A 25,753-nucleotide genomic window follows, 5' to 3' on the forward strand; every position below is an offset into this window, starting at 1 on the left:
TATGGTGTGCAGCTAGCTGCATATATTAATTGCTACACTTTTGCCTTTAAATCAAAATACAAAGAAACGTTACTGCTTTTTTCGAATCAAATTCCGAAATTCGAATCAGTTCTGGGTCAACTGTTGAGTCAACATACAAAAGAGACGACCCTTTTGAAGCCAGTATGAATTTTATTTTATACCCGAGACAATCTTTTCTTGAAGTTTTACCCCCTTTTATTCTTTTTATTTCTTCCAGTAACAAACATAAATTTCGCCTTAATAACAGCTAATTTCACCTGCCAAATTTCCCACAACAAACACAAGCTACAGTGAATCAAGTCCGATCCTACCTTTTAACCGAAGCTGGAGAGAAAAGATTCCGAAACCTTCTCCTCAAGAAAAACGATAGAGCCGGACCCACAACTGGCCAAGTGGTAACAATCGCCACATAGGCAAGCAGCCACATAGATTTCCGATTCTGACGCGAAAGCTGATTCAGGCGTTTCTTCACAGGGGCGATTATGTCGACGATTTTTTGTGGCTGAATGAGGTCGATTTCCGTGCTTACTTTTTCTTGTTCAGCATTGATTGTGTCTTCTTCTTTCTTGTCTTGATCCACATTCTCTTTGTTTAGTATTCCTATTTCTGCTACTTCTTCACCTACTGCTGAGATCATACCGTTTTGCAAGACATGCACGTACGGGGCGTGGTCAATGGATGTGTCGAGAGCATTGACTGACGAAACTGACACCTGTAGTGAATGATATATGTGATATAATGTAATGACTGTAAACAACTCTGCTTTCGTATGCTAATCTTTCAACAGGTTTCAACTGATTATCGGGCATCGCGAATAATACACTATTAAAGTATTAAGTCCGGTTGATTAAGTAATAGGGGTTAAAACCATATTCGGTTAACGAAATTCAAAATCTTATTCAAGCGCCATAAAATACAAAGCCCATAATTAAATGCTATTATCTTCGTGTGGGAGTTAACTTTGTAGGTAGTAACTAGTAAAAAGACAATTTTATCCCTTAAAAAAGTTATAAAATATGGTTAATCTTCACATCAGTCTTTACGTATGCAAAACATCAGAGCATCTATGAATACTGTGTTCTGCAAATGTTTTAATGCATAGTGCCTAAATTCTTACGCAATTAGTCGATTCCTATTTTCTAGCTTGTAGTGCCGATTTCAGGTTAATAAACAGTCTATATAAGAGCATCAAGTTATTTATTCACCTCATTTTCCCGGTGACTCAGGGAGCTGGATTGCAGAGCATCAAAGAATTCACCAACTGCCCTCACCCACCTACAAGAGACAACGAAGAACTACATCAAGATTTAGTTTTCGATTTTTCCCTATATAAGCATGTTCACATTACAACTTTACTCAACACCTAAATAACTTAAATTCGAGCCGTTTTATGGTTTACCAGACACTTTTTGCAGTTAACCCTTCGAAGAAAGGTAAGTGCCCTCCGTGTTCTGTAGTAGCCAAGACAACATTTGTATTTAACCTGCACATTTTTCAGTGTAAGATTGGCTATGGAAACACGTGAATCGTATACGTGGCGAAGAACAGAAACAAAAGGCGTATTAGTAGTATGTTTCCATAACCTCAAAGATCAAATTTATCAACAAAATTAAATTTAAAACATTATATAGGATACCTCAAAGACGATACCCAGATTACATACCTGCACTCATCCCATGGAATTGCTTCACTTGTACATAACGGATCATCTAACGCACTAATGCAAAGAAGGGGTACCGTTACACCTTTCACGGAATTAGAACTGCTACTGCACTTATAATATGTGTCCACAGTCTGTGAAAAAAACAAAAAGAATCAGTCACTGAAGAATGGCCAAAAGAAGAAAGGTGCAGCGTATCATTACCTCGTAATTACCAACAACACGAGTTGCAGAATCGTCAAAATCCCGAACTGAAACCGACTGTGGATGTCAAAGTAAATGTTATGTTCGAGAGAGTCATAAGTATAAACGTAAAGAGTTTCAATTTACAAATATATATATATATATATATATATATATATATATATATATATATATATATATATATTATATATATATATATATGTGTGTGTGTGTGTGTGTGTGTGTGTGTGTGTGTGTATTAGTCACAAGAAATTTAAAAACTTGAGATACCTTTTTAACGCCTTCCCAATTTGTAAGACGAGAGAGGACAGCCTCGTGCCTACAAATTTCAATATTCGATCAAGTTGTCTGCTAACTTTGGGAAATGCAAGAGAACAATAAAATGTTTGAACCTTAGCAATATAGGAAAAGTTTCGTTAAAACATAATGACGTGTGATTTCAAGAAAACAGAACAACTAGGTGATGAAGACGTACAAATGAGCGTAGTCCTTCAAGCCGATGGCTATAGCTTTGTTGTAAAATTTCTGTACAAGTCTACGGTTCATAAATCTGTCGCAAATCTGGAAATGATGAACGAGAAATCCAATTTAGAGTAGCTAAGCAATCTATAATACAATGCAATAAAAATGAAATTACTGAACAAGGGTTCGACCCTTCCTTCTCACAAATGGATATAAGACACGAATAGATTATTTAACTCGAGACTCTTGGGTATGAATCAAGATAATGTCTTCTGAACAAAGATGAGAAAATGGGGGGAAAAAAGAAAGCAAGAATATACAAATTATAGTGAAAGGTAACAAGATATAAAGATACCAACCAAAAGGTCCCAAGGAGAACAGATTGCTGCAGCTCCAGTTATAGGAGTATTTATTCCATCCTCGGCAAGATATTTAACCTGAAAAAAGTATTGACAAAATGATATGAATATGACTTTCCAGTTTGAGCCTATGCAGTAACAAGATTCATATTCATTCTGCTTCAGAATAATTGAAAATCAAAATTTCGGAAATTAGAATGAAATATATTTATTTTTTTCTAAATTCGAAAAAGTTTGGATCGAAATCGGCAGAATTTGAAAATTCCAATTCGATACTATTGATGTAATATTCGAATAAGAAAACCCAGAATTTTCGGAAAATTAAAATTGAATCGGAAATCGGAATCTAGTATATATTCCATTTCCGATCCCAGAAATTTAGAAAATATCAGAAAGGGCCAGTTGATTTGAGTGATTTTGGCGATGTGGTATTAGAGCTCATCATAAGTAAAACTAGAACAATCATACTACGTAGGACTTATAGGGAAAGTCTAATAAATGGCAGACAAACTCTTGTACCAGAATATTAGCACCGATGCTAGTGCCAACAGCAAGTAGAGGAACTTGTGGAAATTGGCAGTGAAGATGGTCAATCACTTTTCTTACATCCTCCGTCCATCCACCATTATAGAAGCAATCAGACTGTTAAGAGGTAATCATCATTAACGAAAATTTGAAGTACTGATACTGTACAAACTCCGTGCTGCTGTTAGTGTAGTGTACATTGGAGTATACATCAAAAAAAAAAAAGAATAAAACAATATTTCAAATGCAATAATTTCAGCTAAGTTTTACGCACCGTAATTGATACACCTCCAAGTCCTCTGTGATTGCTCACAACGACATTCCAGCCACGATTAGCCATGTTAAAAGCCAGATGTTTGACATACTGTGTATAGAGTTTACAAATCAGGAACAACAGTAGCAATGATAAGACTTAAATGTGGAAATATTTGCATACGATAGTAATTTGGCGAAATCACACTAACCGGCATAAGGGCACAAGAACAAGGAAATAGTTCACTGATAGCATTCAAGAGTTATAAAACTTAGCTACTTCACCACATTTCCATAGGATTGGAGTTGGTCGAGTATATCACCATAAATGACTTAATTCTTTTTGGTAAGAGATGCACATAAATATTCCAGTGATGCTATGGAATAAACAAGAAAGGCAGAAAAATCCCTCATAGCGACAATTAGTCAATGGCCTTGGTGAGAATAAGGAGGAAGGAGGAAGTGGGAATAATAAGGCAATATGCCACTGATTGCCATTCTCGAGTTACCACATAACATATCTATATAGTAACTACATGTGTTCACCTTGAATGTATCGAAAATAAGGAAACCGAAAAACTGAAAACCGAAAACGAAACCGAAACCCGAAAACCTGACTGGAGTGGAATCAACTAGACATAACAGTAAAAGAACACAAAATCACAATAATCCACTAGCTATATTTTTTTTAATGAACATCTCCGATAATATTCAAGACTTAAGTAATAATACACTCATAGTTTTTCATTCTCTATGGTTTGTCTTATTGAATATACTCGAAGAACATATGCCATAGGCCCACAACAAAACAATATTCTAAGACTAAAACAGATACATAGTTCCCAAAAGAAATGCGGTCGAGCATTTCATGATGAATATCATAGTGTTTTCTGCTTAGAGTATAAACGCTGTTAAAAAATACTCGCACATTTGAGTAGAACTTCTCATTGACTTCAATGAAACCAAGATTGTTGTAGCATTTCACTTGTCTTCAAATTTATGCACGTAAAAAATTTAAGAAAAAAATCTCATCGAAAAAAGAAAAAAGCACATCTAGCTACATAACTGCTCCTGGGAAGAGAGGCAATAGCGAAAGCAACGAAAAACCAACATTTGAAATTTTATCTGTTTCTAATCCAGAAGGACGAGTTACAGTCTAGTTCATACATTACACCATGAAGGATATGAGTACTATTGTTTTGTGACTGGAAACATACTAACACAATATAAAAGGATGGCCAAATGATCTAGATAACTTACAGGAGTATTAGATTCACTTGTTAAGCCAGGAATGATGATTATGATGGGATTCTTGTCATCTCGTTGTAGTGCATCATTCGTCTGAAAGGCTTGTTTCTTAACTAAAAAGAAAGTGGAAAAAAATAGTTAAAACTATCAGAAGTCGAATACACCATTTCATCCAAAATTTGTGGAATGTGTATCAGCAGTTTACCAGGTTAATGATATTTTCAAGGCCAGGTCAACAACAACTTATCAACAAAACGTATATGACTCGAAAAGGCAAACCAAATAGTACAAAATTTGAATTGGATACAGTTGAAGCATTAACTAGCCCGAATGGCTTGTATTTACTTTTATTTTTCTCATCACACAAACCTTTTCTAATTTCCTTTTTTCATTTCAATATAACATCTAGAAGATCATTTAAAGGAGGTATCAGAAACATAAAATTATTCAAATCCTCGACTCTGTATTCTAGCTTATGTCGTGGATGATAAAAAGATATTATCGATGCAAACGTAGATGAGATGTAGTTTACGAGTCATTATCCTCAAAGCTGGACAAAAAAGGAGAGGGCAAAAGCTTTGTTACCTTTGGCATTCTCGACCCAATCTAAAGCTAAGGTTCCACCATCAGAGGTCATAAAAATCTGTCTGAACCAGTGCATCAAATCAGTAGATTGCAATATATCAACAATTCCAGATACTCAAATGCACCCAATCAAAATTTTATCTTGACCAAAATCTCACCTTCTATAATTGACAACTGGCGAATTTCCGAAAAAATGCAGAAATAGAGTCTGGAGATGCGGACTCGGTAACCATGGAGTCGACAAGTACCTATATTCGACCGCACAAAAAAAAAACGAAAATATGAGAAAAAAAGAAATCGACAATTTTTCATCAACGTCGAACTGATAGTCAACTCTCTCGATTTTGTTCCGCTTTGTGACAATTTCTACATTTACCTGCCGTGGAGTGTTCTACACTTGGAAACGACGTCGCGGTAGAGTTGAGAGTGAGGATCGAAAGTCAGAACCACCGGTTGTCCCCTGAATCCGCTGAATAAGTCCTGAAAGAAATGAATCTCGAGGAAATTGTACAGAATTACAGCTCCGATCAACGAAATCCCCAATAAATAGTGAGGAATTGGTATCAGTGACGCCGCCGTGAGCAGCGCCGAGTACGGCGATTCAACCGCAGTTGACTCTGCCGGATTCGAGGTGTCCATTTATCGTTTCAAAATTATGTGAAATTGAATCAGCGATGATATATATATATATATATATATATATATATGTGTGTGTGTGTGTGTGTGTGTGTGTGTGTAGAAAAGAGTGGATGAAAGTGAGAAAATGTCTGGTATATGAACGTTAATTGGCATTTCCAATAGTGCGGTACCCAATTAGAATTGATTTTGGGGAACCAATGGTTAACTTACACGTGGCAAGAGCGGCGGGGGTTGGTTTATAATTTTGTAAATTGGCTTTCTCCAAAGTCAAAGGTGGAATACCAATTTGCAATATGTTAGGGACTAGGGAGTAATTTATAAAGGGGTTAGTGTATTAAGTTTTTTCCTAAAGTTAGGTCGACTATTAATTACTCCCTCCGTTCCATTTCAATAGTCGTTTTTAGTTTTGATGTATGCTTTTAGACTAAATTGATATATAAATAATAAGAGAGAGAAATTGATTAAAAAAGAGTATTAAAAACAGTTAACATGATTATTAACTAGAAATTAAGTAATTAATGTACTATTGGAAATCTAAAGTGACAGATAATATAATATGAAATAAAATATTTTTAAAAATAGACAGTTATTATGGGACATAGAGAGTACGTTTTTTTTTTTTTTATTTATTATGTAATATAACTATACTAAATGCGCGGCTTAATCCTACTTTGCACCCTTGAAATATATTATTTTGGCATTTTGCACCCTCAAAACAAATTAATAGCACTTTGTACCACCAAAACGCAATATATCATGCATAATGCACCTCACATGAATTTTAAAGCTAATAAAGGTAATTTAATATTTTTACTTTTTAGTGGTATATAAAAATTATATATTTTTATCACAAAAATATATTTTACGAAAAAGAAAATCTTCAGCTATTTCGTTATCAAGTTATCTGGAAAATCATATTGTCTTCCAAATATTTCTATCTAATATTTTCACTAATTACAATAAAAGATCTATCAATCGAATAGTTTACAGATAAAAGTTACATTTTTTTTTTCAATTATCCCGTGTGATTTTTATTTTTTCGCACTTTATGCGCTCGAAAAAAATAAAAATCACACCATTTTGATCTCGAAACTATTTTTTTTGATCTCGAAAAAATAAAATGCTATTATTGTTTTTCAAACATGTATAGTGCCAAAAGGCACTATTTCAACAACCTAAATGTGCCCAAAATATTATTTCTCCAAAATATATATATATAGATTAAAAATGATAGTTTTATTAAGATCTAAGAGCAAGTTAAATGGAGAAATTAAATGGGGTATGAAATTGTAAAATATTTCATTTTGATGCTCCAAAACTTAAATTTTCATTTCTAATGGAGGAATAAAAGCGGTAGTAATTTTGATATCCAATTTCAGGATATGCAGTGCGAAAAGAGATAAAAAAAATAAAGTACCTAAATAACCTATCATGAATTGACACGTGTCAATTTCAAATAGATTTATTTTTATATTTAAAATTTGATAATCCAATTAAATCTTGTGGTTGGAACTTGGAATAGATGAGTATGAAAATAACAGAACTAGCATCAAACTAGCTTCTAATACATTTTAAACAAAGAAATGAAAGCAATCCCATATCGAAAGAAATGACTATGTTTCGAAACCGTTTCTTCGAGCCATGCCAGAATCTCGAAAAAAAAAACCCGAAGAAAAATGATTATAATCCACATTGTTCTCAAATAAGTTCAACAAATTCATACGGAAACCCTCTCATCGCCTAATCTAACACTTGGTGTCATTTTTCGTTTCTTTCACAACAGTTCTTTGTTCGGTTGCTGTAGTAATGTATTATTACACACTGTCGTCGTCGTCGTCGTCGTCGTCGTCACTCTTGCACAACTTTAGGACAATCCTTCGATTCAGAAGGGTTAACGTACCTCCAAAAGAAACCTAAACTGCTGCCCATTATATTCATAATTACTGCTGACATGGCAGAAGGTAGCGCAACCATCGGCGAGGTGAAATGCGATGTAGCTAAAACCACTCCTAAAGATGAATTTTGCATGCCCACCTGTAAAAAAAAAACGAAGGGGCAAGTATTTAAATTATGATTTCATTTTTAGTATAATTATCAAATCGAAATAAAAAATAAAAAAAATCATGCATGTATAGATACTCCGATTGTTATTAAGACCGACTTTGGTAATAAAATTGTAAAATTTCGATGAATGTATATATAGATGAGGCAATATTATTTTATTAGAGTGGTCGATCTCACTTACTTCGATTGATATTGCACGCCGCTGTGGCTCCTTAAATCCACCGAAAGCTGCGGATAAATACCTGCATGGGAAAAATCGAAGCACTTTATTTTACTTCAATGTAATTAAGCTCGTTCGTTAATCGAAGAAGATGGTTCGTCACAAAAAAAAGGATAATTAGTAAAACATGTTAAACCAACGTAACAAGAACGTAAATTCGATAAAATCTCGATTAGGCAAAGTCAACTTCACCAATTTACACTCGTGAGTTTCGATCTCCACTATTGCTATTTTGATTAATATTATTAGAGAATACTAATTCAACTGCAAAACAACAGAAGAGAAAGAAAAATCTTACCCGACAAAGAAACCTGCGAAATGTAGCAAAAAGACAGAAAGTACAACACCGCCGAGTTCACTTTTGAGTATTGCTTGAGCACGAAGAATCGGAGATAGATCGGATGATAAAGATGCACTCACTACGGAAGACTTCAGACGAATCACGTTTTCCGAGAATATGCTGAAATAAATAAACAATGTTACAGTTTTCAATAAATTAAATTAATGGCAAGATTAGGACCTGCAAGCAAGCAACGAGGCAGATAAAACAGCTGCGAGTGGTGCGAAAGGAGTCACTAGTTTCACCGCTTTAGGAAATCTGCTCTGCAGATAAGAACCGAGCAGAATCGGAGCAACTACCACCTATACAGAGAGATAAAAACCATTAAATAAATAAGAGAGAGAGAGAGAGGGAGAGAGGGAGAGGGAGGGGGAGGGGGAGGGGGAGGGGGAGGGGGAGGGGGAGGGAGGGAGGGAGGGAGGGAGGGAGGGAGGGAGGGAGGGAGGGAGGGAGGGAGGGGGGGAGAGAGAGAGAGAGAGAGAGAGAGAGAGAGAGAGAGAGAGAGAGAGAGAGAGAGAGAGAGAGAACGTTAACCTGCAAGGTGCTCACGGATAGGTTTAGTGCGTTAACGGGAACATAAGTTCCGACAAGAATCTTACTCAAAAGAGGGGTAAGAATAACTGCTCCAAGCGTAGTGCATACAGTCATTACAATCGACAAAGGAACATCTCCTTGAGCAATTAAAGTTACCTGTAACACTATTTTCAGACAAAAAGGGAAAGAAACGGAAAAATTTGTGAATATTGATCAATATCATATTGAATATGAATCGAAACTAAACCACAAGTAACATAGAGTAGTTTAAAGAAAAGTGGAGCTCGTAAAGAACTATGTAATGTGGATTGGTCGTACCACGTTGGATGCCGTGCCACCTGGACAACACGAGAGCAGTATCAGACCCACTGTAAGCGAAGGTGACAGCCCCAATAATTTGCTAATTATCACCCCCAAACAAGGCATAATGGTGTATTGAGCAGCACACCCGTAAAATATCTGATATTTCAAAGTAAATTGGGAATTAACTAATCGACGAACTTCATATGTCAATGCAGACAGAATAATGGTTCGAAATTAAAAAGCGACGGAAAAATTATTTACTAGCTGCTCCCGTAATTTTTTCTAATTTTTCGTAAATGTTAGTTAACCTCGATCACGACAATATACAGCTTGAGAGTTGCAAATCTCATCTAATATACATTACTGAAACCGAAACGGAAACCGACACTTATAAGTTCACATAATGGTTCGAAATCAACGAGAAAAGCGACGGAGAAATTATATAATAGCTGCTCCCCTAATTTTTTTTTTCTAATTTTTCATAAATGTTCGTTAACCTTGATCGCAACAATACATAGCTTGAAAGTTGTAAATCTCATCTAATATCCATTACTGAAACCAAAACCGAAACCGAAACCGCCACTTACAAGTTCACATAATGGTTCGAAATTAACGAGAGAAGCGATGGAAGAAATTATATACTAGCTGCTCCCGTAATTTTTTTCTAATTTTTCTAGTTTTTCGTCAATGTTCGTTAACCTCGATCACAACAATATACAGTTTGAAAGTTGTAAATCTCATCTAATATCCATTATTCAAACCGAAACCGACACTTATAAGCTCACATAATGGTTCGAAATTATCGAGAAAGCGACTCCCCTAATCTTTTCTAATTTTTCGTAAATGTTCATTAACCTCGATTGCAACAATATACAGCTCGAAAGTTGTAAATCTCATCTATAAATCTCATCTAATATCCATTATTCAAACCAAAACCGAAACCGAAACCGACACTTATAAGTTCGCATAATGGTTCGAAACTAACGAGAAAAGCGCCTCCCCTAATTTTTTCTAATTTTTCGTAAATGTTCGTTAACCTCGATCGCAACAATACACAGCTCAAAAGTTATAAATCTCATCTAATATCCATTAATTGAAACCGAAACCGACACTTATAAGTTCATGTAATGTTTCGAAATTATCGAGAACAACGACTCCCCTAATTTTTCGTAAATGTTCGATCGCAACAATACACAGCTCGAAAGTCGTAAATCTCATCTATAAACCTCATTCTAATATCCATTACCGATTCCGAAAATAAGAGCAAATATTTGAAGATTCAAAATTAAATTAAATGTGGGGTTAAATTAATTGGGGAAGCTCACAGAAAGAGGCCTCTGCTTGAACAGAGCGATCAACTCTCTGAGCTCCAAAGTAATCCCCATAGCCAGCATGATAAACCCGAGTCCGAAGCTATACGAAACCCGACCCGAATTGTAGAACCAAGAAAAAGTGGCGGGTCTCAAGAAAGAAACCACCCCTCCAACGGTCACATAAACAGGGTACAAACTCGCCGCACCGGCCAACCAATTCTCCCATCTCGGCCTATCGGAATCGGCGGGCCCCACTGCATCCGAATCTTCGAATTTGGGATTCACGCAACAAATTTTGAATCTTGCGTGATGATTGTTGATCCGTGGTGTGGCGGAGATTTTAATGGGGTTTGAGGGTTTGTGGAGTTGGAAAACGGGTCGGGTTTGTTTGGGGTGGCGGGTTGATGGGGTGAAGCACAGAGAAAGAGACATTGTTGAAGAAGAATCTAAGAGCAATGGAGGTTTGATTCTTACTTTGGATCTCCTTCGATTAGTGTTTAGGACAAAATGCACTTCGACCCTTATAAATATTTACTTTTTGCATTTTCACCCCTTTAAATTGTAAAAAGAGGTTCCTCTCTTTGAAATTACTTTGCAGTTACACTCTGTCATAAATTACAATTTTATGTGTTTTTTCACTTTACCATGGCTGGCAAAAAAAATCCGATCCGCTATTTATCTATCGGTATTGGTCCTGATTAAAATCCGTTATCAAAATCATTAGGGTTTGATAGTTGTTTTGATAAAAGAATTACAAGTTGTTATGATTTTAGTATAATAACAATAACAACAACAATAATAATAAGAATAATAATAATAATTTATGTTACTATAGAAATCGTGTACAAAAAAGTATTTCAGCAAATATGAAAATATATATTTTAAACAATGTTTGTTTTGTTATTTTATTTGACGTGATATGTCTTATTTATGTGTGTACATACTTTTTATGCACTAGTATATTAATAATTAATATGGGGTTGTTTTTTTTTTTTTTTTTTTTTTTTTTGATATTCGGTGTTGTCGTTTTTAAGCTAAGGTACATTAATGTAGACATTCTTTTTCATTCGCGTTTATATGAATGTTGTTTGAGTACTCTGTAGCACTGATTTGACGCGAAACACGATTTTTTTGCATGAATGTTGTTTGAGTACTCTGTAGCACTGATTTGACGCGAAACACGATTTTTTTTGCAGATTAACTACTCGATAATGTTTGATTTTACTGTAACAAGAAATATTTTGGATGTACAATACCGCATCAGTATTCGATTACATTAATTTTAGTTACCTCTAGCATGTTGGTGTAGAATACGTCTCGAATGTATTATGTTAATTATTTATTTGATTCGTTTATAATTTCATTGAAAAAGATGAAAAAAAAAATCCATATAAATTTGATCTTACTACTTGATATGGTACAAAAATTTAGCTTAAAAGTGAATATTCAAAAAATAAAAGATCCAGCACCAGCCCCCATTCTTTGTGGATCCATGGAAGGATAATACGCCGTTGGCAATGGAATATCGAAGTACGGCACCGGAGGCGGTGGATTCTGCATAGCTTGCTGCTTCGGAGCTTCGTCCGAGCCTTCGGATGCTAGCTTCGGGACCTGTGGTCTGCCCCAGAGCAGCTTCAGCCTCAGGCCTTTGATTACGAGTCTGTTGACTAGTTCTTCGGCTGCCTTCTCTGCACCTTCTCTTGTCGTGTAAGTTACGAAAGCACATGCTCGTTGGATAACCAGTTTTACGGACTCGATTTCTCCGTGGGCGTAAAAGTTGTCTCTCAGGTCTTGCTCGGTTATTCTTGCGTCGAGCCCGCCTACGTAGAGGGTTCTTATGCTCTGGTCGTCTGGTGGCAAAAGAGACGGCATTTCTCCAGCCTTGTTCAGTAGCTTCATTGCCAATGGATCGTTCACTCTGCACGTGCGTCGATATTTCAAAAAACAGAAGTTAGGAAGACTGATCGAAGCCGACAGTTATCGATCTTTTTTATTTCTTTTTCGGCATTCACATAATATAATAAACATATTTATTAATAATTTCCAAACGTACCCGTAGTAGCGGTCTTTGATATTTTGATGCGACAATTCACCTTCAACAGGCATTTCGTGGCTGTAAGGGCACTCCGGGCCTTTCGTACACTGTCCGCGAACAAAGAAACTGCAGACGTGTGCTCGGTTTCTCTTGTAGTATGGTGTGGTTCTCTGCAGCTTCAAGATAGTATCGTTTGCGCGCACTTTTCCGTACGAAAATTCGTAATCTATTCCAGCTCTTGCCTGCACATAATAACAAGTATTTAATCGGAAAAAAAATGGGTAAAAAAAAAAAGTCGACAGATTGCTCTCGGTTAGAGATAAACAACATACCCTGCGATCATGCTCCTCCGCAAAGTATTCCCGATTGACGTCGCTCTTTGGAATGGCATCGTTGGAAGCGATACTCAGAGCAGTATCTCAAACCTGAACGGGCAGCCCGTATTCGAGATCCAAAAGGCAAACTTGACAGACATTCTTCAGCTTACTGCAGGTTTGGAAAATAAAAGTCCTACATTCGTAGTTGTCTAAAATCACAAATTAAACAGAATTAGAGCCCTAAATTCGTACCTGTTATCGCAGCGGCGGAAGAAAATACTTTTTACCTGCGAACTGCAAAATCCTTTTCTTCCAATTGTTGCTACAAGCCTACAATCATTCAAAATAACTCCCTTAAATAGTTTTCCTACTTGATCCCACTTTGCATCGCATTTTGCCACTTTCAAGTTTCACCCTCAAAATAATTAAATTATTAATAGGGTAAATTACAACCTGATCAAATTACGAAAAAACCCATCATATTTGGATAATTACAATCATCCCTCAACTTTGAGGCTTCTTACACGTTTATCCTTGCGGTGTCAAATATAGTGGAATCTTCTAGATTATATGGAATATTCTCAATTTTGTATCGGTTTTATCTATTCAAGCTCCACATTTTGAAACAATGATCACAAGATGTGTTTTTTGCCTTGTACATATCAGATTGTGGTGCATCAGAAACTGCATTTTTGCATAAAATGAGTACAAAGTAGAGAACATTCACAGAATCTAGAAGATTGTGCTGAATTTGACACCATAAGGGTGGACGTGTAAGAAGATTCATAGTTGAGGGGTAGTTGTAATTATCCAAAAATGAAGTGTTTTTTCGTAATTTAACCATACCTCATGAAGGTGCTTGTAATCTACCCTTATTAATAATACTTTGTATTTATAAACACAATAAATCATTCACAATAGTGTACCTCGAATTTTTAATAAAAAAAATGAATTTTAAAATTTAATGAGTGCAATTTTATTCTTATCGCCTTGTTTTAGGGAGCAAAATAATGAATTAAGTTATTTTTTTCTACTCCCCGATCTAATTTCAAGCATACAAAGTGCGGAAAAAAAATTACATTAGTTGCTTAAAAACAGTATTTTCTCAGAAATAAAAAAAAAACATATTTTTTTCTCACTAAACCATTCGATTAGTGAATCTTTCATTGTAGTTGATGAAAATAGATGAAATAATTTATTTTCTTTTGTAAAATAGTTTTTCTGATAAAAATAAATATATAATTTTTAAGGATCTTGATAAGTTGTATTTTTTTTTTATTCACTTAGTTTCTAAAGTATAGATGAATATAATTTTTTGGGTTAATAGGATTTTGCCACCTATACTTTGCCTATTTTTGGCCATTTGCCACCTTAACTAAAAAAATTGCACATACACACCCAAACCTATTTTTTTGATACATATAATCAGCTACGGGGAATATTTTGGCGATTTGAAGACGTTGGCGAACAATTACAACAAAATTGTTCTGTTTTTAGGTTTCTTATTTGAAAAGAGAAATTGGGCAAAAAATTCAGATGGGATACGGCGGATCCATGACTAATTGTAGGACGGCCATATAAAATAATAAGGACTTCAAAAATTAGGGGGTCCCTGCATCCATACTATACACGCCACATTTCTATTGGAAGATAATGGTCCGAGAAGTTTAGACATATTGGACTCTATACGTTCCCTAAAAAGATTCATTGCATTCATGGACGAATCCGTGATTTATTATTCAAGGTTTTTCGAAATTTAATGTTAATAAATAGGAGAAAAATGTACAAGAAAATAATTTTTACATTTCTTATAGACGAATATAAAGTTTAGATTTTTTTTCGACATGCTTCTATTTCTTGAGCAACATTCATCACTTTACTAATCTTAACATTATAATTATATATTTCTCAACATACACCACAAAATGATGATTTAATACTTAATCCTCATTCGATTGAGTAGTTCCGACTTGACAATTTTCCTTTATTCACTAGCACTCGAGTAATTAGAAACCCAACATGATTCTAACAATAATTTGGAACTACAAAACGCGAGATGGCGGAATGAATATGGTTGTGGTGGTGGCTGTGGTGGTGGTGGGTGGTATCTAAGTTGTGAGAGATCAAAACGAAGACGATGGATGCGCAAACTTCTCTTTCTTTTTTTCTAATGTATTATATCTATATGTTTTGCATTTTGTTTGTTAAAATTAAAATATTATTCAATTTTTTTTCTAATGCATTTACATTTAATATATTTTTTTGCATTTTGATTTTGGAAATAAAAAATTATTCGGAGTGAATTGCATTTACTACTCCTGTGAAATTCACAACTGCACGATTCCCCCTGTCATAAAAAAATTAGCAAATACCCTCATATGTTTGTTAGTCAAAGGCGAAAAGCCCCCTTGGAGCTGATAGTGCGGCTCACTCGCCGCGTTTGCGATTTTTTCTTCCCTTTTGCTTATGAAAGGACAATAATAACCTGTGGTTTTTTGCAATAAAAAAATCCAGCTCTTAAACATATAATTTTTAAAGGTAGAGAACTAAATTGAATTTTTAAAACAAATGCAGGGGTTAAATTGCAATTTTTCAGAACTTAATTAAAATCAAACCCTATCCCCTAATTTCTTTCCTCGTCTTCTCTTCTTTGTCTCTGAAATTTCTGGACCTGAAGAATTGCAAGGATTAGCTTAGAAAGGACGAAAAGAGAGAGGGGAGATGACCTTTTTTTCTTTTTATATATTTATATTTAATAATATTTTTGTGTATGTTTAAAATAGAAATAAAAATTAAGATTTTATTAAATATAATGAAAAAATTACCAACGTGTAATATAACAAAACTACTCGGGGTATTTTGGTCTTACTACAGCGGGTCAAGGGGATAAAAGTAAATGGGTCGAATGTGCATTTTAAAAGTAAATATAGGGGGGTATTTGCTAAAAAAAATTATGACAGGGGAAATCGTGCAGTTGCGAATTTAACAGCGATAGTAAATGCAATTCACTCAAATAATCGATTTCTTTCTTTTTTATTTATGCATAATATTAAAAAAATATTAATTATAAATAGTACTTTAAATTTCTAATTGTCTTGTAGCCCCAAAATATTATTAAATTTCAATTTTAACAATCATATGACGGATTGGACGAAAAGTATTTGGAGTCGAACTTTTGGTGTGCATTTTGTTCACTCTAGAACAATAGGGGGCCAAAGGTGGAATTCGGTGAAAATGAGGGACTAAAAGTGTAATTCTCGTTATAAAATCCAAACGAGGCACCCTATATCCATCCCTCTTACGGGTTGAGATTTGTACATCTCTCGCTGTTTTTTCTTAAAAAATCTTCTCTTCCGCCGTCGTATCCTCGCGCAGCCGCCGTCGTAATCTTCCCCTGCCTGTAAATTTTCGATCCACAAGCTACTGTTTGATTTGACGATCAATTACGAATTAGGGTTTCTGTATTGGCCTTTCTTCTTTGTTCTAATTTTCTTTTAGTTTCGAAATTTTAGGGTACAGAAAAGTTTAGTCGATAATGGCACATCGGCTGTTGAGGGACGCAGAAGCAGATGGGTGGGAGCGAGCTGATTTCCCAATTATATGCGAGTCTTGCCTTGGCGATAATCCATATGTTCGAATGGTATTTTCCGATTCATTTTTTTTTTCAATTTTTTTTTTAATTCTAGGGCTTCAATTAGTTGCTACTGTTTTTAGGTGGATTAGTGGTAATATTTTGGAATATTAATATTACAGAATTATGAACTTATTTACGAAATTGTTACTCCCCGTAAAGTTGAAGCTTGCTTGAATAATGATTGGGCAATAGTCGTCTTTGTTGCAAAGTAGGATCTGAGGTAGAATGCATGTATTGCAAAATTTTGGCATTATTTTTGGGTTCTATAGTTTATTGCGAAGAACGGGAGAGCTGTAGCAATTTATTTCCGAAAGGATTTGAAGCCACTATTATACTGTTCAATTTCGTTCGTGTATTTGAAGCCACTAATATAATTGGTGGCTTTCTCAGTTTTCAATTTCATTACACCTATAACGATGTTTTTTTTCTTAAAATAAATCGTTATTTCAGCAATGTTTCGTCTTAGAACGTACTGATATATTTATTTTGGTGCAGACGAAAGCTGATTATGACAAGGAATGCAAGATCTGCACTCGGCCCTTCACTGTGTTCAGGTGGAGGCCCGGTCGCGATGCTAGGTACAAGAAGTCGGAGATTTGCCAAACCTGCAGTAAGCTGAAAAATGTCTGTCAAGTTTGCCTTTTGGATCTCGAATACGGGCTGCCTGTTCAGGTTCGAGATACTGCTCTGAGTATCAATTCCAACGATGCCATTCCAAAGAGCGATGTCAATCGGGAATACTTTGCGGAGGAGCATGATCGCAGGGTATGTTTCCTTGTAACTGAGAGCTATTAAGATCAGTAATTTCTTTTACTTACTTTCGAAACACTTTATTGAAGTTTGTTATATACTAATGAAAGTTTATGAAATCAATTTCACTTTTTCTATTTACTTCTACTACCTGTATCGATAGTTTGCAAACCGAACAGTAACTAATTTACAAATTTGTAGCATCTTTGTTCTTGGTTGTTTGTGATTAGGTATGCAGTATACCAACTGTTGTGGCTCTTTTAACAGTTCGTTGCTAATTCAACCACCCTTAAAATCACTATGTAGTCCAGAAACCATGTTTTTTACATAGAGTTGACCCTGATTTGAGTCGTCGGCCTTCAAGAAGGCTGATTTTCACGTTGTTGTTTGTGAGTCACAACGGCTCTGATGTGGATAACCAACCTCTGATAGAGATTCTAGAGACGAGGATTGCTATCTGCGCCTATGCAAAGAAATTAAAATTGAGTGAATATAAAATACGAAGAAAAGCAGAAGGCCTATTAAAATTGAGCTAATAAAAACTTGTTATTATATGCAGGCAAGAGCTGGAATAGATTATGAATCTTCGTATGGGAAGGTACGCGCAAATGATACTATTTTGAAGCTCCAGAGAACCACACCGTACTACAAGAGAAACCGAGCACACGTCTGCAGTTTCTTTGTTCGCGGACAGTGTACGAGAGGCCCGGAGTGCCCTTACAGGCACGAGATGCCCGTTGAAGGTGAATTGTCTCAGCAAAATATTAAAGACCGCTACTATGGGTATGTTGTTAGTAAACTATTTTCCGTGTCGAAACATTTGTTAGTGTGATATATATATATGAACTCTTCTGTGGTAAAATATGTTCGTTCTATTATGTGAGCGCTGAAAAAATGAAAAGATTTAGTAATTGTTGGCTTTGATCTGCCTTCTGAATGCATTATTTGTTCTCAACTGTATGTAAATTAAAATTATGACCGAGTCTATTATTTTTGCTATGCGACTGAGAATATTTTGAGATAATCAAGATTAGCATGTGGTTGTTAAAATTTGGAGATAATTTAAAAAAATTGATTCTTTTTTCTGTTGCTTTCGACTTATTGCACGGCATGTTTGTCAATCCTCTGCCTCATTGCTTTGACCCCCCGATGAACATACAATATTCATCGCCTATTTGATCTGCTTAGTGTCCTAACCTTTCTGTTAACCTTTTATGCACGTGCAGAGTGAACGATCCAGTGGCAATGAAGCTACTAAACAAGGCTGGAGAAATGCCATCACTTGAGCCACCAGACGACCAAAGCATAAGAACCCTCTACGTAGGCGGGCTCGACGCAAGAATCACCGAGCAAGACCTGAGAGACAACTTCTACGCCCACGGCGAAATCGAATCCGTTAAAATGGTTATCCAACGAGCCTGTGCCTTTGTAACTTACACAACAAGAGAAGGTGCTGAGAAAGCAGCCGAAGAGCTAGTCAACAAAATGGTCATCAAAGGGCTGAGGCTGAAGCTGCTCTGGGGCAGACCACAGGTCCCGAGGCTGGAATCCGAAGGAGGCTCGGATGAAGCTTCAAAGGTGACTCACAGTGGGTTATTGCCGAGGGCAATTGTGTCAAATCAGCAAAGCGGCCCCCCTACACAGAATCCACCCCCTCCAATGGCCTACTTCAATATCCCTCCGTTGCCCAGTCAGCAAGAGAGGGCCTACTACCCTTCGATGGACCCACAGAGGATGGGGGCTGTAATTTCGGGTCAAGAGGGGGCTGGATCTTCTTCGGGGGGGCCGCCACCCCCTCCACCCCCTCAGGCTGGTCAATTTTATCCACCTCCTTACTATCCGCAGTATGGATATATGCAGCCGCCTCCCCCTCAACAGTACCCACCTCCTCAGCCTTATCAGGGTCGGATGGCTCCTCCTCCCCCTCCACCGCCTGCTGGCGGTGATCCACCGCAGCCTTAGTTTTGTTGCTTCTTTAATTAATGAAGAATGTTTATTAAAAAAGAAAGTACTTTGTTGTTCAATTTTATGTTATGTGTAAACTGTCATATAACTTCTATTTTGTTAGATTTTAACTATTTGTGATGTGTTTGGAGAATCAAATTCTGGATTTTGGTTCCAATTTGTGACCCACTTGACCGGTGCTAGTTTTGTTTTTTGGATTTCTTGGTAAATTACGGCTAACGATTGGTACGATCAGATTATGAAAAAAATTCAATTACAACAATTCCTTACGTCCACTCTTTTGGTGTCAAATTCCACAGAATCTTCTAGATTTTGTGGAATGTTCTTTAGTTTGTATTCGTTTCGTGCAAAATTGTAATTTATGATCACTACAATCTGATATTTACAAGCTAAGAGATATATCTTATGATCATCTTGTTTCAAAACATGAAGTTAACATAGGGTAAAATGGATACAAACTTGAGAATATTCCACATGATCTAGAAGATTTCACTAAATTTGACACTGCAAGGATGGATGTGTAAGAAAATTCATAGTTGAGGAGTTTTTCGTAATTTAACTTTGACTAAGGGATGACTGTAATTTACCCTTTTCTTTCATTTATGTTAGTCGATAGGAGATTGATTAAAAAAGAAAATAAATAAACATTAATCATTATATGCCAAAAATCGAAGAATTGAAATTAGGATATATTGAGGTATTCACACGCATTATGTTACAAAGTTTGGAAATTATGATTTCTCTCGATTCTGATCTCAAATTTATGAGTTCTGGAGAATATTTTTCTTTTTGAGATTTGAAAATTCTGATTCCGGTTATATGGCACATTCCGATATCCGATCCTATTTTTAATTTTCAAAAATAATTCTGAAATTATCAATGTTTTTCCGAAAATTATACTTATTACAACATTATTATGCATTTTACATGTTAGGCCATCTCCAACAGTTTATCTAAAATCAGTTGTCTTTATCTATAATGTAACATACGAACAGCGTTTTAGCCCTCCACTTTTAGCCCTGTACACCTCCAACAACTTTGATTATATTTTTTACAATTATTATTAAATAATTTCTAAATGATATTTCAATTATTATAAAATATTAATAAAAATGTGTATTATTCTAAACAATATATTATTATTTTGAATCTGTAATATTTTTTAATTCTGAAAACTATTTTAAAATTTATTTTAGTTCATATACAACTGACATTTAATACTAATTAACAGTCTACAGAATTAATTTTATATTTGGTATAATCAATTTCAATAACTTAATTGATATATGTTAATAAATATTAAAATTTAACAATTCGTAAAATGATATCATAAGTAATTGTTTAATTCTAGTTAGGGTAAATCACAAAAATGTTCATGACAATGACACTTAATTAAAAGAGGGACATCCAACTATTTTGTCTTTAAAATAAATTCAGCTCATTCAAACTTATTTGCAAATAAGGAAAATCCTTTCATATGTATATATACCAAAACACGACCAATTCATTGAAACCCAATTCAACTCCAATTTCATGATTTACACCACAATTTAGCTCAATTTCATCAATTAACCAATTTTGACCCCAATTTTGACCCACCACCGGAGACCGCCGGTCAGCCGCCGTTGACTTTTTTTTCCCTGAAATTTTTTTTCCAACCGGCCAACTGTCGTTGACCGCCGGGTCTCCGACGTTGACTTTTTTTTTTTTTTTTTTTTTTTTTTAATAATTTTGTTTTATCTTAAAATATATATTTTAATTAATATTACTGTCTTGTCTGCTAAATTATTGTATCCGGTAGATATTTAACTGTCGGACACAATAATTCAATTGTAAATTTACTTTTTTTTTTCTTCAAAAATATTTTAATTAATATTACTGTATTCGTTGCTAAATTACTGTCTCCAACAGTTATTTAACTATCGGAGACATTAATTTAACTGTTAATTGACTTTTTTATTCTTAAAAAAAATATTTTTAATTAATGTTACTGTATTCGTTGCTAAATTACTGTCTCGAGCAATTATTTAACTGTCAATTGACTTTTTTTAAAAATATTTTAATTAATATTACTATATTTGTTGCTAAATTACTGTCTCCAGCAATTTTTTAACTGTCGGAGACAGTAATTGAACTGTTAATTAACCTTTTTTTTTTCTTAAAAAAATTTATTTTAATTTATATTACTGCCTTGGCTGCTAAATTACTGTATCCAACAGTAATTTAACTGTCTTAGACAATAATATTACTGTTCGGGAAAATAATATTCATAATATTACTGTCCCAAACAGTAACATTACTGTCTTAGACAGTAATTTAGTAGCCAAGATAGTAATATTAATTAAAATATTTTTTTTTCTAAGAAAAAGAAAAAAAGTCAACGCCGGAGACCGGCGGTCAACGGTGGTTGACAGGCCGGAAAAAAAAAATCACGAAAAAAATAGTTTTCAAAAGAAAAAAAAAATTCAACGCCAGAGACCGGCGGTCTCCGGCGGAATCTGGCCGGAAAAAAAATTATTTTCTGAAAAAAAATTTGGGGGTTAATGTGATATATTTGTTTAAACCTGAGGTCATTGTATAATATTAAAGAAGTCAGAGCATAATGGATGGAATTGATAAGAATTATATTATAGAGGGTATTTTAGACTAAAGACATGGGGATGAGTTTAATTAAGAGACTTTTTTTCTTTTTGACCAAAATGCATTTAAGTCCCATGTGATGTGCCTTTTTGCCATTCGCCCTAATTGATAAATTTGGTATAAAAAAATTTCAATAACTTAATTGATATACGTTAATAATTATTAAAATTTTATAATTCATAAAATGATATCATAAGTAATTGTTTAATTTCAGTTATTATTAATACTAAGTAAAATAATAAAATATCAACTTTAGTACATTTATTTGCAAAAAAAGTAAGACAATATAAAATATTTTTTAATAATACTTATATTATTAAGTACAATATAATATTATTTTAATGTATTCTTGATGCGCTAAATTACAATTTGGTTGTTTATAAAATATAAAATATACGTTTGCATAGCATTCTTGGAAATGCTCTTGGGTGATTAAAAAATGGATTTTTCCAGATTTAGATCCAAATTTTCCGATTTTGGAAGATTTTTTTTTTCATTTCTTTAAAATTCCAATTTTCAATTTTTTTCTGGAACGAAATTGGAATTACAGTAGAACCTCGATATATTAATACGCGATAAATTAATAACCTCGCTTAAATAATAAATGTTCCCGGTCCCGACTCAGGGACAACGTGCTAAATTAATAATTCGCTAAATTCATAAGATAATACACATTTGAAAATTTAAGAAACCCCATATAATATATAAATTAATAATGCATAAAAATAATTCTTAAATTACATGGTACAGTACATATTTAATTTGTAGATCTATGAAATCTTAATAATATATAATTTAATTGTCGTTTGTCGGGAGGCTTAGCTCTTCTCTGGCAAAGAAATGTGCAAGTTTCCTTACAAAGTTTCTCTATCAATCACATTGATGCTCATGTTTTTTATGAAGAAGTGAATGATAGTTGGCGGTTTACTGGTTTTTATGGCGCTCCTGATGAGTCTCTTAAATATCAATCCTGGAATTTATTAAGGCATTTATCAACATTATCAACAAAACCGTGGTTATGTGCCGGGGATTTTAATGCAATCTTGTCGATTACAGAGAAAAGTGGTCGAAATCTGCCGTCCAGTAGAAATATGGAAGCATTTGCCGATTGTCTTCGAGAAACGGGGCTTAATGACTTGGGTTATTTCGGTTATCCGTTTACTTGGGCCAATAATAGGAGAGAGCCGTTTACCACCAGAGAACGGCTAGACCGAGCTTGCGGAAATTCTGAGTGGATGGATTTATTTCCAAGTTATCGGGTCTTACATTTAGATGCCTTATTCTCGGATCATCTTCCTATTCTCATTGAGCTGAAGAAGGGAAATAGTGATGGTCATCGCAATTATAAGAGGGGTTTCAAGTTTGAAGCTATGTGGCTTAAGTCTGAAGAGTGCGAGCAGGTTGTTAAAGAGAATTGGCATCCGACATCAGATTTCCGAGACATGGGTGATCTATGGAATAGTCTAGAGCAATGTAAAGTGGGCTTGGTAAGATGGAGTCGGGATTCATTTGGAGCAGTCAGGAAACGGATAAAGAAGCTAAAGGAGGATATTGTGAGGAAAAAACGGGAAACTTTAACAGACGATGTGGGTACCGAGATTAGCCTTATGTCAAAGGAACTAAAAGAACTTATTGACAAAGAGGAAATGATGTGGAGACAACGTGCAAAGGCTCATTGGTTACGAGAAGGCGACAAAAATACAAAATTTTTTCACGCTAAAGCATCCTCTCGCCGGAAAGCGAACACTATTCTGGGCTTGTGCAATTCCGATGGTGTTTGGTGCGAGAAAAAAGATGAAATGGAGAACATCGTCTCCGATTATTTCAAAACCATATTTACGTCGAGTAACCCATCTACAGCTGATTTAGATGAGGTGTTGGAAGCTATTGAGCCTCGAGTTAGTGCAATAGTGAACGGAGTTTTAATGGAGGAATACACGGCGGTAGAAGTAAAAAAAGCGCTCGACGGGATGCACCCTCTGAAATCTCCAGGCCCCGACGGCTTTCCCGTGGTTTTCTACCAGCGCTTTTGGAATATAATTGGTAACGAGGTTACGCAATGGGTTTTAAGGCTTCTCAATCACAAAGAAATTCCTACAGCAGGTAATTACACTCACATAGTTCTTATTCCAAAATGTGCTACTCCAAAAAACATGACCCAGTTTCGGCCTATTAGTTTGAGCAACGTAGTGTACAAAATCGCTTCTAAGGCTATAGTAAATCGGCTAAAACCGCATATGAATGATATTATTTCTGAATCTCAATCAGCTTTCGTGCCATCGCGCCTTATTTCAGATAATATTCTTATAGCGTATGAAGTGGTTCATTACATGAAACGAAGCCCTGCAGAACATATGGCTATTAAACTAGATATGAGCAAAGCTTATGATCGAATCGAGTGGATTTTTCTCCGTAAGGTTATGCTCAGACTTGGTTTTGACAGTGCTTTCGTTGATCTGGTGATGTTATGTGTGTGCACCGTCACCTACTCTTTCATTCTTAATGGGGGATCTTTCGGTTTTCTTGCGCCGGAAAGGGGTATTCGACAAGGTGACCCAATTTCACCTTACCTGTTTTTATTCTGTGCAGAAGCTTTGAGTGCTCTGATTAAAAGAGAAGAACGACGCGGCAATATAGCGGGATTGGCCGTTTGCAATGCAGCTCCGGAGGTCTCACATTTACTTTTTGCCGATGATACTATGCTTTTTTGTAATGCTAATATTTCTTCTGCTGAATGCATTAAGAATATCTTGCATAAATATGAGCAGGCCTCGGGTCAGATTGTTAATTATACGAAATCTTGCATTGCTTTTAGTAAGAAGACGAGCGTAGAGAATGTAAATTTGATTTGCTCGAAACTTAATATGGAAGTGGTGGACAAACATGATAAGTATTTAGGCCTACCTTCTGGGTTAGGAAAGTCTAAACGAGAAGCTTTCGTGAATATTCGAGACCGAGTTTGCCAACGTCTTCAAGGGTGGAAAGAAAAATGGCTTTCAAAAGGGGGGAAAGAAATTTTAATTAAAGCGGTGATTCAAGCTATCCCGACATATGCGATGAGTTGCTTTCGACTTCCACGATATTTTACCGAAGAAATCGAAAGGTTGATGGCTAAGTTTTGGTGGGAAGATAGTCAAGGCAAAGGAGTTCATTGGGCCAGGTGGAAGGAATTGTGTAAAAGCAAGGATTTTGGGGGTCTTGGCTTTCGAGACTTGCACGCTTTCAATACGGCGCTATTAGCCAAACAAGTCTGGCGGTTGTTGGTATCTCCACATAGTTTACTGGGAAGAATCTTTAAGGCTAGATATTACCCACATTCGGACATTTTGGGCTCAGGTTTAGGGTCTAATCCGTCATATACGTGGAGAAGTATTTGGGGAGCGATAGAACTAGTGGAGAAAGGCTCACGCTGGAGAATTGGAAATGGGGCGAAAGTGACCATTTGGCGAGATAAATGGCTTCCAAGAGAACGAACTTTTAAAGTTTTCACTCCTCGAGAAAACTGGCCGATTGATATGAAGGTGCAAAGCCTTATTGATGGTAATACAGGTCTATGGAAAGTTAATATGATTGCATCTATGTTCTATGAGGAGGATCGGAAAAGTATTCTCTCTATACCAATTGGAAGCGCGATTAATGAAGATCGACTTATATGGCATTACAATAAGAATGGGTTATTCTCC

General features: G+C 35.4%; 4 protein-coding genes across 7 annotated transcripts; 1 reads left to right on the forward strand and 3 right to left on the reverse strand.

Annotated features, from left to right (window-relative positions):
- Positions 1–136: 136 nt before the first annotated feature.
- Positions 137–6,127, reverse strand: LOC105969642 (embryogenesis-associated protein EMB8). Its single transcript, XM_088814758.1, has 14 exons — positions 5,693–6,127; positions 5,475–5,564; positions 5,317–5,378; positions 4,744–4,844; positions 3,506–3,595; positions 3,226–3,348; positions 2,707–2,784; positions 2,361–2,446; positions 2,156–2,204; positions 1,886–1,942; positions 1,685–1,815; positions 1,421–1,504; positions 1,227–1,296; positions 137–733 (listed from the first exon to the last, which is right to left on the reverse strand). The coding sequence occupies exons 1-14, from the start codon at positions 5,953–5,955 to the stop codon at positions 329–331; spliced, it is 1,689 nt and encodes a 562-aa protein (XP_088670884.1). The 5' UTR covers positions 5,956–6,127; the 3' UTR covers positions 137–328.
- A 1,406-nt stretch (positions 6,128–7,533) lies between these two features.
- LOC105969643 (putative sodium/metabolite cotransporter BASS2, chloroplastic) lies at positions 7,534–11,307 on the reverse strand. Of its 2 annotated transcripts, none has more exons than XM_088814759.1 (7): positions 10,742–11,307; positions 9,432–9,572; positions 9,114–9,269; positions 8,760–8,881; positions 8,538–8,699; positions 8,201–8,261; positions 7,534–7,989 (listed from the first exon to the last, which is right to left on the reverse strand). In XM_088814759.1, the coding sequence occupies exons 1-7, from the start codon at positions 11,159–11,161 to the stop codon at positions 7,804–7,806; spliced, it is 1,248 nt and encodes a 415-aa protein (XP_088670885.1). In that variant the 5' UTR covers positions 11,162–11,307; the 3' UTR covers positions 7,534–7,803. The 2 variants fall into 2 exon arrangements, with proteins under 2 accessions (XP_088670885.1, XP_088670887.1); XM_088814761.1 differs by having other exon boundaries at positions 9,432–9,865; positions 9,931–11,171.
- An 822-nt stretch (positions 11,308–12,129) lies between these two features.
- On the reverse strand, positions 12,130–13,474 carry LOC105969635 (zinc finger CCCH domain-containing protein 49). Its single transcript, XM_012994408.2, is given in 4 exon segments — positions 12,130–12,647; positions 12,783–13,006; positions 13,097–13,290; positions 13,453–13,474. Coding segments are annotated over 4 exon segments (912 nt in total). The 3' UTR covers positions 12,130–12,175.
- Positions 13,475–16,352: 2,878 nt separating this feature from the next.
- On the forward strand, positions 16,353–19,587 carry LOC105969645 (zinc finger CCCH domain-containing protein 49). 3 transcript variants are annotated; one of them, XM_088813057.1, is made up of 5 exons: positions 16,353–16,481; positions 16,580–16,721; positions 17,211–17,480; positions 18,025–18,248; positions 18,692–19,587. In XM_088813057.1, the coding sequence occupies exons 2-5, from the start codon at positions 16,617–16,619 to the stop codon at positions 19,425–19,427; spliced, it is 1,335 nt and encodes a 444-aa protein (XP_088669183.1). In that variant the 5' UTR covers positions 16,353–16,481; positions 16,580–16,616; the 3' UTR covers positions 19,428–19,587. The 3 variants fall into 3 exon arrangements, with proteins under 3 accessions (XP_088669183.1, XP_012849872.2, XP_088669184.1); XM_012994418.2 differs by having other exon boundaries at positions 16,357–16,481; positions 16,594–16,721; XM_088813058.1 differs by having other exon boundaries at positions 16,451–16,481; positions 16,601–16,721.
- Positions 19,588–25,753: the final 6,166 nt, after the last annotated feature.

This window comes from Erythranthe guttata, chromosome 14 (assembly GCF_056151865.1).
Source record: "Erythranthe guttata isolate IM_541 chromosome 14, IM_541, whole genome shotgun sequence".
NCBI lineage: Eukaryota > Viridiplantae > Streptophyta > Magnoliopsida > Lamiales > Phrymaceae > Erythranthe > Erythranthe guttata.